This window comes from Pinus tabuliformis, chromosome 2_2, assembly GCF_031772625.1.
Source record: "Pinus tabuliformis cultivar Carrire ecotype Pingquan chromosome 2_2, CPIR1, whole genome shotgun sequence".
NCBI lineage: Eukaryota > Viridiplantae > Streptophyta > Pinopsida > Pinales > Pinaceae > Pinus > Pinus tabuliformis.
In genome coordinates, this window is record NC_142300.1 from 889,538,592 (window position 1) to 889,551,948 (window position 13,357).

General features: G+C 37.7%; 1 protein-coding gene across 2 annotated transcripts in view; it reads right to left on the reverse strand.

Annotated features, from left to right (window-relative positions):
* LOC149195879 (phospholipase D gamma 1-like) overlaps positions 1-13,357 on the reverse strand; it is a 290,017-nt gene that overhangs the window by 159,127 nt on the left and 117,533 nt on the right. Inside the window, exons 4-6 of one of the 2 annotated variants that reach the window (XM_089405437.1) lie at positions 6,389-6,640; positions 6,175-6,243; positions 5,906-6,053 (exon numbers count right to left, since the gene is read on the reverse strand). In XM_089405437.1, coding sequence (XP_089261563.1) covers positions 5,906-6,053; positions 6,175-6,243; positions 6,389-6,640 — 469 coding nt within the window. The remainder of the gene's footprint in view (positions 1-5,905; positions 6,054-6,174; positions 6,244-6,388; positions 6,641-13,357) is intronic. The other variant, XM_089405438.1, reaches the window with a different exon arrangement.

Consider the following 13,357-nt stretch of genomic DNA (forward strand, 5'->3'; position numbering starts at 1 on the left):
GCAAACAAAACTCCAACAAATAGTAAAATAATGTGGCCAAGCTGAATGGAGTGTTGCATGTCTCCTCTTGTGCGAAACACCCTTTGGAGATAATCCTCAACAATGTTAGATTTCCCTCAGGATACTTAAATTTTCACTAAATTTTATGAGTTTTGTTTGTTTGTCGCTAAGGGCATTTCATCAAACAGTTTGCATGCACATGGTTGTAGGTGCACTTTTTATATTTTTATATCACACGGAGATGTATGATACCAAAAAAGTGACTAATAACACTTCAAATCAGCAACACATGATTTATACTAAGCCCACAATAAAAAAACTATTGATAATGCTTGTCGTAGTAAACAAAATCACCTTTCCTTCACTGAAAACAACCCATAATTATATAAGAGCAACAAATCTAGGGACACTAAAGATTTAAATGGGTATGGCTCTGCGTGCTTCTACGTGGCGGCGGCTAGGGTTTGCCCCTAGCCGGCCTTCTCCTCGTCCCTTTGTGCTTGCAAGCATGCATGGAGTTCGGTTTCTTGCTTTGATACCTCTCCCCTCGTGTTCATAACTTCATTGTCATATTGATTTTAAAAATGGGGAAAAGCTCCTAGGTGTTCATTCGTCCTTCGCCTTTGGCGTCTAGATCCAGGTCCTTGAACTCTATTGTGAATCCTCTTATGGGAAATCGCTTCAATCAATCTTCCATAGCTTTTCCTGTCTATGATGGGAAGTGTTCCTCTGTTTCTTTGGTCCGATCCACCGGTTGCCTCCCTTGAGGTTGGGTTCTTGATACTGCCTCATTGTCCTCTATTTTGGGGCTCTAGTCAACCCCCTTGTGAAGTCATTTCATGACATTGTTAAGCTTAAGAAGGCAACCACCCTTCAGGAATAAAATTGAACCCCGTTAGTGAGGCCCTCAAGGTTGAGGTTTCCCCCCATGGGATGAGGCCCTTAATGAAGCGAGTTTTTCTCTGACGCTGATCTGCTCTACAGTTTATTGGGCTGTGGCTGAAACTTGTTGATCTACACTCCTAGATTAACGAACATTGGAAGCTCCTCATTTCAGTCGACTTAAACATTTATCCTTTGCCAAGGGTTTCTTCATTATTATTTTCAACAAAGCTGGCGATCGGGGCGAAAATTTTCAAATATGGTCCATGGTTTTTGGGTATGCTGGCCTATTTTTGCAGCCCAGTTCCCCTCTTTTGATCCACTTTCAGCATCAATCACGACTGCCTCGTCTGGGTAAGGCTCCCCAATCTTCCTTTGCATTTGTGGAATCTAGCTTCTTTAACTTCAATTGGTAATGCCTTAGGCAGGTTTCATTATCGCAATGAAGACACCAAACTCTATTAAAACCCACATATGCTCGTATCTGTGTGGATATGGATTTCAGTAAGGGTTTCCCTGCTAAAATAAAACTCATCAGTCCAAATTTCTCCTGGGTTCAATCCTTGGATTATGAAAATGTTTCCTTCCAATGCAAAGGCTACTATGAGACTGGACACTCTATTAAATCATGTCCCAATGCAGGGAAATCAAAGTCTAAATCATCTTCTCAAGGCCAAAATGGTGGGTTGGTGCCACTTTTTTCATCACTATTCAACAATCTTGGAGGTTCCCCCTTAGCACAGCAAGGCTTGCGATGAGCAAAAGGGTAAATCAATTTCTAACTTTTGGTTGTCAAGTCCCAAGATCTATCTGACTCCTGATATCAATGTGAAGGCTTCCAAGTGTGAGCAGTGTTGGACACTTCTGCTAAGTCCTCCCCTGCCTCCTCTCAAGTTTCTCGTATGCATCAGATTCAGTGTGTGACCCTTCCTCATTGGTCGAAAGGAAATGAAGCTACAACTCCACCATCAAGGCTTGCATCTCCAAGCAGCAATAGGAAAGATAACGTGGGCTAACTAGCGGAGGTGATCCTCCTCCTCTGAATCACCTAGTGGATTCCAACAATCCAACCTCCCTTGCCTCCTTAGATAGGGGCGATTCTGCAGATCCATCAGAAAATGGGGCTTGGACCCAAGTTAAAATAAAGTCAAAAAATTGCTCTCTGGAAAAGGTGAAATTTCAGCCTAAAAATCATAAGTAAGAATGTGTTGCAAATTTATCTGGATATTAAGAGTTTTTTGGAAAGTTTACAGCTGGAATGGATTTTATCAACAAGTAGAGTGAGCAAAATGCAAGATTTTGGGTTGCTCCTACGTGTTCTAACCCCGAATCTTCAAGCCTACTTAGGTTTCAACATCACACTCATAAAATGTATTGGAGTGAGCCCTTCTTTTATTAATTCAAATTACTACCTGTTTCTTTAAACAAAACAAATCTAGGAACAGCCATTTTTTTAGCTTGAATACAGAAATTACAATGTTTGTTATTAAAGAGGAAGCCGATATATGCTTCAGCAGTACATTCTCCAATATATCTATTGCTTTGACGGTGTAAATCAACCCCCAAATAATGAATGCAGACTCAGAAAATTAGCCATAGGACAGCAACAATTATTGACCTTTAAATTTGGTACATAGATCTTAGAGAATAACCAATAGTCCACTCAGCTCTGAAAAAACACAGACTCAGCCTCTTTGTATATCAAAACACGGCCCACATAAATGGCAAAACTCAGCTAGTAAATATAATAGGTAACTCGACCCTTATGCTTCAGCAAAACAATGGTGATTCGACCATTCAAATAAGTCTAGAAACCTTGCCCACAAATGCAACTCAAAATTCAACCTGCAAAGAAAACATAGAGTACTGAAAATCAGATAATAAAATCAATTGATAACACCTTCAGATCTTCTTCTTTTTTGCCTATGCCTTTATCTTTTCGAACAATGAAGCCCAATGATGAAATCTGATTGATTTAGATCCAACACTAGCTAGGGTGTATAGTTTCAACACTGGAACCAACAACCAAAATGAGGGTTTCCAAAAACCATAGTCTCTTTCTCAAGAGCTCTCTAAAATTCTATTTTCCAAGTGAGTGAATGAAATAATGAGAAGAGAGTCTTCATTTTCACTTTTTGTAACTCACTTGACTCTTTTTCCTCCTTTTGTCTTTTCTCTAATGAAATAATGAAAAGCACTTTTCACCTCTTTTATTCAATAAAGTGACTTTTTAAATTAAAGTCACTTTTAACGCCTAAAAATGCTTAATTCACCAGCACGATCACACTGGCCACCCAAAGCCCCTTTTTGTCATCCTACCTACCTGTAGAAATTTCCATTTCATTTCCAAGGAGCTATTACACTAAGGTGTTCCTTCAAATAATCAGCACAAAATCGCACCTTAAGCACAAATAATTAAATTATGCCTGATAATAACTCTATTTTACGAAATTGTCGGAATGCAACTTAACCAAAATCGAACAGTCTGGAATTGATCCCGATGATGAAATATGACAAGCGATCTCGGTCGGACCTATAAAACTCCTCCAAAACCCTTCGGGTCCACTAGTGGTGTAATCCTGCACTATAACCTAGCTGACACAAGTTTTGGAAATCTCCTCTAACCACATCACAAGGCAATCGAAAAATTGGGGACATTATAAACAACTACCTCCAATAAAAAATTTAATATATGCCAAGTCAAAGTTAAGGGGAGTGTTCTCCAAGAGACAAGAATTTCCTTCTAATCATGAAAATGCCACATTTCAATCACCCAAAACTAGGGCATTCTCCAATCAAACCCTTAACCAACCATATAATATAAAATACACAAAGAAGAGGTGCACCCCTAAGATATATGCCAATGGTATTTATTGCCTTCTTTGGATCTAGGGCCACAAAATCTAAAATAATCTCCAAAAGTGTTGTGCCCTTAATAGATGTGCAAGGGTAGGTATTCCTTCATCAATAAGTGCGCCAAGATGTCAGGAAGAAGGGGAGCACTCCACAAGATAAGGGTTTTAAAAACCTTGAGAAGTCAATAACATTGTAAAAATAGCTCCATTGGCGAGGGTGCTCCTCAAACCAAGGGGTTAATCCACCTAAAGGTGCCAAACACATGCCCAAAATAGAAGTAATTTGGGCTTTTTCTCCAATAAGTGAACTACCTCCCAAAAATGAATCTCATAAACAAATTGGTAAAAGAGGTCCACTTGGTTGTTATAATAACCTCCATAGGTGGGTGACCCCAAATAATGTGCCAAGGCATAGATTCATGTGCAAACAACAAACCCTCTTGAATCCAAGCGCCCCAAAAAGTGGACAGCATGGGAGAATGTGCATGAAGGGTGGTAAACTATTAAAAAATAATCATAAAATATCTTAAAATTAAGTGCCATCCTGCAGAACCATGTTCCCGTACCATCTACCTCCAAAACCAAGGGCAAAACAAAGAGGGCACTCTAGAAGAATGTGCACCAATTGAACTGCGCTTGAAAAAGGCATTTAATCAGCTCCAACCAACCATAAAGAATCCCAAGGTAAGTACCCTAGAGTCGAGTGGTCCTCAATAATAGATCTCGACCATCCAATACAAAACCATTTTCCAAGGCATACACCCTAGGGATATGTACCCTAGAGCAATGTCACATGGTTCGGGTTCGAGTTCGGTTCAGCAATGATTAGGTTTGGTTTGAGTTCGAATTTTTTTATGAGGTTTGCCATTAGGTTCGTCTATATATATATATATATATATATGAATTATAGGATAAAATAGTAAGAAAACAACATCAGTAAACATCAAAAATGTTATCACGGACATGGAAATTGCAATGATAAATTACAAGCTTGAGTTGTGACATGAGGTTATGAGTTTTGATCTATGGACTTGGTCAATGGCTATGAGGTTCGCCAAACCTCAAAAAAAAATTAAGGTTCGCCAAAATTTGAACCTCAACGTTAAAGTTCGACGAACCTTGTAACATAGCCCCAGAGTGAGGGCATACTATCTCGAGTATCTAATCAAGCATTGCGCAATAATATACCATGAAAATCCTAGGGAAACCATGTAAAAATACCAAGCCACCAACACACAACATCAAGAAGCAACAGATAGCCAATATTACTTCAGCAAACCCTTAGTTGATGACTATTCCTTCCATGAATGTGCTAGAGCTTAATCAAGAGTGCATTATGCTAAGTTTTCCTTGCAAGAAAACAAATAAGGGAATCAAAAAATTAAATATTCAGTTCAAAAGATCAACTCAATTAGGCAATGTTTTGGCCACTCTCTATTCATAATTTTCCTTTGTTTTTTTGAAAAAATGCTGCTTACATTAACAGCTCAAATATATAGTACAAAATTCACTCACAGCTATCAAAAGGACAGCCAAAACGTCCCTAAAATATATTAAGGCCATAATCAAAATCCTTGCAATCATTTCTAAAGAGATCTTCTTTGGCTATAAGTTGCCTCTTAAGTTCAGCATACAACAACCCAGAGAAAGATCTAAAGAAAGCTGTAATTTTTCCCAGCCTGATCTGCATTTACACTAGTTCCTTTTGCTTAGGATTTCAATCTCTCTGAATATTTTTCTTGTAGGTTGTACAGCACAAGAATTTAGGGCTTTTTCGAACTTTTGTTATTTTTATAATGTCTTCAAATAGCAGCATTTTTCTTTTATCCATCCTCATGTCAGTCATTTTCATACATCAGTCAAGCTTTTGGAACTGAAATGAAATTTTGATCTGAGTCCAAATCCTTTTTTCCATAAAGCCTTTTAATAATGTTTTGCTGCATCTACTGCCAGATTCCAATGCTTAACAGCCGCATGTTGTTTAATTTCCATCCTATGCCCCATTTGATATTGAATATTTTAAATACAATATGATTCATTTTAAAGATTAATGGCTATTAGTCTCATTTGGAATTAAAGCCAAGAGCAGTTTCTCCTGTGAAATAATTAACAAAACTTGGATAATTTCAATGGCTGTATATTTTTACCACTTCAGGATGCACACATACCTATCTCTTTGTGTGCAGACCAATTGTATGATGACCCAATGAAGTATTGGTTTTCAATATAAATGAAGTGCTGTGCAGATCGAATGGCTTCAACATATGCTGTATGTATGCTCATGTCCACAACCAAATTTTTTAAATAGACTAGATTCTGCCAACAAAAGAACAAACTGTACCCATATAAAATGATATAGCAAAATAAAGTAATCATTCTCATACTCGAAAGATAGTGAAACATAACAAAAATCACAATCATCAATTTTAACTCTAACCCTAGCCTCAGCTTCCTTTACATCCTTTGGGAAGCCTTCCACAGAACCTGAGTCAATTGACCGGAAAACCTGAGATTCACACCAGACAAAAGATAATATGAAATGACAATCAGTGACCTTTTTATAATCAATAACCACTCTTCCAAGAAGTGTCCGAAAAACAATAAATCACTTAGACATTTGAGTAAACTAATAATTAGCCTGCCTCATCTACCTGCACATGCCATGTTTCAGGATCGTTATCATAATATATATTTATCTCTGACATGCCTATTATCTCTGGAAATTGATCTAGTTTAAGTAGTGAATCATCATGCCATCTTTTTAGTTTCATAAATCCATGTCGCTCTGCCGCCTTAGTCCACCGCTGCTCAAAATTTGTGAGGACATCATATGCCGCAGGACCGTCAATTTTACAATATAAGTCATGCCATGGCTCTCTTGGCCCACCAAAATCCATACCTGCCTGTGAAACAATATTCGCCAAAAACGTTTCTCCAAGTCAGTTTTTAAAAATGATTTCAAGTCGTCTAGCAATCATATCTAGACTTTTAGCCAAAGCTTTTACGCAGAAACCCACTTGTAATAATAAATATTTAAGAAACTAAGATATGTATATAGGAATGGATAGAGATACGTCAGAAATGTAATTTTTGCAGAAAATATTGGAGACAATACAGCTGGGCACAGTAGATATAAAACTGATAAGAAAAAGTTATTTGTAAAACAGAAAACATGAAACATAGAAACTACCATCAATCATTTTGGAAACATAACCGATTCAGAATGACTGTCCCACAGGGATGGAATTTGACCACCAAATTGCCCATCATGAGCCACTTTGGCCATCAAATACATCTAAAATATTTATCTTCTATCAGCAAATATTACAAAAACGCAGAAATACAATTCATCATACTTTTTCAACCATCAATGTGACAGGTGATATTGATTTCAAATTCCAACCTTTGTTCCATTCTTCTACATATAATGAAATATTTTACATTTGATCAGATAATTTCATGTTTTCATCTTCAAGATCATGCCAGGTTCAAGCTCCATATCATTAATGTTCTGTCAAGGGCTAGGAATGTTGGCAGATAGAAGGAATACTAGATCTAACAGCATGTGCTCCATTGGTACAAGCCTATGTCTAATTAAGGTGCCTCTAGTTTCATGTCTCACGTCATGCTAAACCCCTTACTATAATCTGATCTTATTTGTGACCGAAGGCAGAGGTTGGAATTACAAATACAAGCTGCTTAGCCTTGTTTGCTGCTTATTTGTTAATATTCACTGAATGGATGAAGCGATATAAATTCTAATTCCTGTCTGTTGATGAGGAACTGACAGTCTATGATAGAAGACTTATAGCTAAAGTCTGAAGATAACTGGTACCATTGTCACAACGGATCCATCATTCAATCAGCTTCATATTCTTTATTTCTCAAGGGTAATGTGTGGGAGCCCGAGGTTACCCCAGAGAAACATGGTTCCAGCCTGTAGGGAATCCAGGGAAGAAAGGGGTAAGGGAAGTCCCATGATCTTTAACTTTAATTCTCTAGCTGTCTTGGTGTGATCTTCCCTCAACCTGCCCTGGACCGCTTCCTCAAACTCTGCAAGAGGGGCGGGGGGTGGTCGGGGTCTTTCTTTCCCTTTAACCACCTGTGCCCAAGTTTTGATATATGTCTCTATTTCCTGTTTAAGAGTAGCCTGCTGACTTCGAGTTTCTTCGTGTCTATTTTGGAGATCAACTATCTTTGCATCTATGACATCAATTGGGTGGTTGTAGAGTGTCCTGTTGACCACACTTTGTCAACAGTCCAAGGAAGCCTAATGTGAATACATGAAGAAATTTTTTCAAAGTTCAAAGTCATCATCCAACACTGTTGTATCATTGTAAACCCATTTTTTGCAAATTATATTGTAAATGATGCTAGTATGACCGTTTAATTATGTAACAACATCTAGGTAAGTCTCTGGTTTTGGCAAAGGATTTCATCCTAGGAATTTTTTCAACCTCCCTGAATTATGTGTGTTTCTAAACACGGATACTCAACAAAAATTTTCTTCCAGCTTAAGCCCCAAAGTTATGGTGGAATTCTTTGACAAGGCTTTAGGTGAGTCCTAGTGTTATATCGAGTCTTTGTAAAAGTGGTTTGGGAATAATTTAAGCACATTTGGCTAAATTATTTTATTACAAACCACTTGGTCTATACTAGATCATATTGTGTCGCAGAATTGGGTAATTTCATGAGGGTCTATATGTAAAGGTGTATTCCCCCTTTGAGGATTGAATTAATTGTAATATATGATGTAAAAAATATTTTAGTGCATGGTCTCTCATACTTAGACACCATGGCTAAAATGTTTGAGAGTGGAAAAAATATTAATCCCCTTTAGTGTCAATTAATTAAATTTTTTTGGCAAAAATGAAGTTAAATCCTAAGCCAGAAAATTAATTAATTTTGAGTCAAAAAATAATTATAGAAAAATTAATATTTCTCCAAGTGGAAAATAATAAAAATTCGTGGGTCAAAGGAAAGTTAGTTTTTGGAGATCCCCCACCAAGGAACAAATTGATATTTTAAGAAAAATTGAGCCCTTAGACTTTAGTGGTTAAGTCAAAGTCAAAATTTTGAGGAAATTAATCCAAAATATTAACTTTTTAAATAATTAAAAGTGGGTTTTAAGAAAAATTCGAAATTTTCCTCAAAATTAAAAATTCGACAGTGGAGATTAAATGATCATCAAGTTATTTTCAATAGTCGAGATTATTTTAACCGGGATCAAACCAACTAGCCGTTATTTTCCACTTGGAGGGATTTCTCTATAAATAGAAGTCATTTTGCTTCTATGTGATATCTTTGGATGATGTAAATTTTGTAACGTTGGTATTGAGCCATTGCTATGCTGGGAACATTTATGTATCATAATAGAAAGACTTTGGGGTTCAGTTCATGGTGTTTTTCTTCCATTGATCTGTGGTATGTGCTAGTTATGTGCTTTCCTATATTGTGCTAAATTTTTTATGAATTGTTATTTCATTTGTCGGTGATAAGAACATTCTATTGGTAAATATTTTTTTATCTTAGGTGATCTGATTCACCATATGATCTGACAATTCTACTTGAGGAAAATTATAGAGATTTGCAGGTACACTGGCCCTTGGGCTCCAAGTTCACAGACTGTGGGGAAGAGCCGACTATGTTTGGGCTCTAAGATTTCTATATGGTATTTTAATTTTGCAAAAGGGTTTTTGGCCAATATTCAAATTTTTCGAAAAATACATTCATCCATTGTTATTACTCAAAAAAAAATATTTCTCCAAAAATTTAAATTTGCAAACATTGTATATTTGTAAATAAATTTTTAAAATAATTTGTAAATAATTTTTTAAAATTATTTGAAAATAATTTGTAAAATATTTCTAACTCATTTGTTTTGCAGCAACTAGGGTTTGATTGTTTTTGGGGTTTATTTTTTGTGTATATATATGGGGTTTTGGCATTTTGATTCATTTTGTTTCATTGCAGGTGAACTTCAAGCTAATCAAGAGATTTTGTTGGGGTTTTGAGGCAGATCTAGGCCTAGGAAGGCAAGATCTAGCCTCCATTCATCCTCTAGGCCCAATGTCCAGCAATTTGGCAGTGATTATTTGGCATTTTGGTATTTTGCAGGGTTTGAATTTTTTTTAAGGCCTAAGGCCTAGCCTTCCAACCCTTCCAGTCCTAGCCGTGAGCCTCTAAGGGCTTCCTAAGTCCTCGACCCCCCTCCTTTACCCCTGTCGAAGCCCTTTTAGAGCTCTCCCTTTTAGCAGCAACCCTTTAGGGCTAAGCCACAAGCCCTAAGGGCCTTTTCCCTTGAGCTACAACCCTTGGAGGGCTTGCGGCAGGCATTAGAGGCCTCCTCCCTCAAGCCACAAGCCTTTTAGGCCCTTTCCTAGGCAGTCGCAGGCCTAGGAGGGCATTTAGCCCTAGTCGCTAGCCCTATTAGGCTTTTTCTCTCCATTGTTAGGGTTCTTGTGGGGTTTTGCAGTCAATTCAACCAAGGATCTAGGCTATTCAATTGTGTCTCCCGGATTTGTTGGTTGCCAAAAGGTCTCTCATCTTCACATTTCATAGTGACTACACCCCATAGCTTGTTGTAGGGAGACAACTTGAACAGAGAGGGCGAGGATCAGAGTGGCAACCCCCCCCCTCTTAGCGTTGTCGCATCTTGCCTGTACAGTTTGGAGGACAACATGTCCTAAACTTGATTTTCTCAGAGCATTTTCCTAAGAGATAAGTTCTCTGATTCCACGTGCAAGATCCTAGAGGACAATAACTTCCCTTCTTGTAATTGCTCAAATACTGTAACAAATTGGAAAAACTAGGCAGTGAGTATAGAAGGATCAGTTGAGGGGGTGTTAATTGTGGGGTTGGATAACGTAGGACCTATCTTGTCATCGCTTTGTAAGTTAGACCTGGAGTGGTATGAATGTTACTTCCAGGATGTTGAGAAGTTGAGTTTAAGGGCAGGACAAAAGATAAAATTGAGGGTGTGGAAGGAAAGGAAGAACTGGGAGAAGAGGGGGATTTTAAGAGGAGGGGGGTGGGTAAAATTGTGAGCATAGGGATGATGCAAAGGGGAGGAGGTAATGGAGAAGAAGAGGAAGGAGGAGTAGAAGAGAAATCTACTGCTAGGGTTTCGTGTCAAGACCCGCTGCAAAGAGAAGCAATAACAGCTAGGTCGAGGTCAAGCTGGGTTGGTGACAATAAGATGGGGTGACAGCTAGTCAAACTGGTTGACGGTGGTTGGTCAAGAGCAAAATCAGTGGCTAGTCAAGACAGAAGACTCTGACCATGCACTCTGCGCACTTTGTCTATCTTCTCTCCATCATATGCATTGGTTTTAAATCACGTCTATTGTGTTTTAGTCACATTCTAACGTCATGGGCCATGGGAGTTAGAAAACCCTTATGGAGCTTGTTGAGTTGGTCATACAACAAAGTAAAAGTTGGAAATTAGCGCCAAGAGTCAAGCTAGTTGGTTGTGAAATGTAGTTGGTCGTTGATTGTATAATGTAGAACCCTCATGGAACTAGTCACAAGCATTAGGAGAGCCACAGAGAAATGTTAGAGTGGAGAGTTGTAGAGTTTGGAGCTTCCAAGCACTGGAGCGTGGGACGTGAGCTGACAAGGACCAACTCAGGGACGAGCATCAACGCAAGGACATGCACCAACTTAGTCTCGAGTTGATTCAAGGCATGCCTAACACAAGATGACATGGGTCGTCGTTTAAGTCGCCGCATTCTTGTTCGTGTTTGAGTTTGACTTTGAAATTTGGAAAAAGTTCGAGGATGAAAAAATTGAGGATAAAACTTGACATATTATAAAATTTAAATATTAAAAAATATATAATAAAAAATAATAAAATTTCATATTTAAAAAAATATATATAAATAAATCCAATCCATATTACAAAATAAAAAATATAAATAAATTCAATCCATATTACAAAATAAATGTATATATAATAAAGTTTAACATCAAATATGTAGGTTATATCAAAATTGTCATGGGCCCATATCGGGAAGCCATCACTCAAGCTTGGTCATCGCCAAGGCCTAGTAACTAGCAATTTATCTTCATCTTGATGAGTACATGCATTTGGATGTGTTGCTGCTTGAATAAGCTAGATAGGAAAACAACATTAAACATGAAAACTAGAACTTGAATAAAACGATTCACTCAAACGAATCTGAATACAAGGATTCATGCAGAGGAAAATATAGCATTTTACCAATTATTGCAAAAGAAATTAATTTATGGATCGAACCTCAATGATTCTGTTCAAATCTAGATCCAGTTCGACAATTTTCGAATTTCAAGGAAATGTTCGACAAACCTGATGACTATGGTCGTCGTCAAGATTGTTCATGGAGAGTCACGACAAACAAAGTAAAATGTTGATAGACCAGGTTATTGATGAGACAGGTAACTGATAAGCAATGTTTCCGACAAGAGAGTCGATGGTTCTTCTATAGGAATTCACTGATAAGAAGCCACTAGCATAGTCTTCATTGACCACCAAGATAAAGTCAATTTATGCAACAAGGAGTGGGTTGGCCCCTCGGATCAAATCCCAAATGCCTAAAATACCATGGAGTGGAGTGCTCACCTAGTTTTAGTTTCTATCACATAGAATATCACCATATGACCTCAACAGACCCTAAAACTCTAGGGCTCTCTTACCCAAGGTGCTATATCATTCATAATCATGATCAAGCTAAAAACCACCTAAATAGTAATATACTATGCCAAATGTTGGAAGTCCATGAAAGAAGGGAGCACTCACCAAGATTAAGTGTTTATCCCATCAAGTGTCAAAGCAATATCAACCAAGGAAACCAACCACATAGTCTACTAAATCAACATCTCATGCAACATCTTGGAGGATCCACGTTCATCACTATCTAAAGATGCATTGTCATCAAGAAAAAATAAAGGTATGCATCTCAAGCTCATTATCATCCCTGCGAGTCACCTCTACAAAACTTGTCATTTGAGAATCAGAATTTACCATTCATGTGGATATTAAGCATAACACCTATCACAGAGTTGTATGTTGTTAAAATCCAACAATTATCCTTCTTGCATGAGTATTGCTATGATGTCTTTACTTGAAGCATCACATTCCAAGACAATGGTTTTAGTGAAGTTGGGTAGATCAAGTACTAGAGTTGTACATATAACATTTTTCAAGTCTGGGATGGCTCATTCTACGACATTATTCCAATTGAAAGCATTTTTTGAGCAAGGTGGTGAGGGGAGTTGCAAGCTTACCATACCTCCTAACAAAATTCTATTCTTGGGGCAAGGCCAATCTTTCATAACCTTAATTTTATTTGGATCCACATGAACACTATCACAACTAACAATATGGCCGAAATATTCAACTTCAAAGACACCAAAGGCATATTAGGACCACTTACGAAGGAGTTGACAATCAACAAGTTGTTGTAGGACCTGATCTGCATGGGCGACATGGGCTTGCCAAGTTTTACAATAGATCAATATGTGATTAAAAAAGATAAGGAAAAAATCACATAGAGTGGGTTTAAATAATTTGTTCAAGAGATATGGAAGGTGAAGGTGCATTGCAAAGGTCAAAGAGCATCACCAAGAACTCGTAATGTCCTT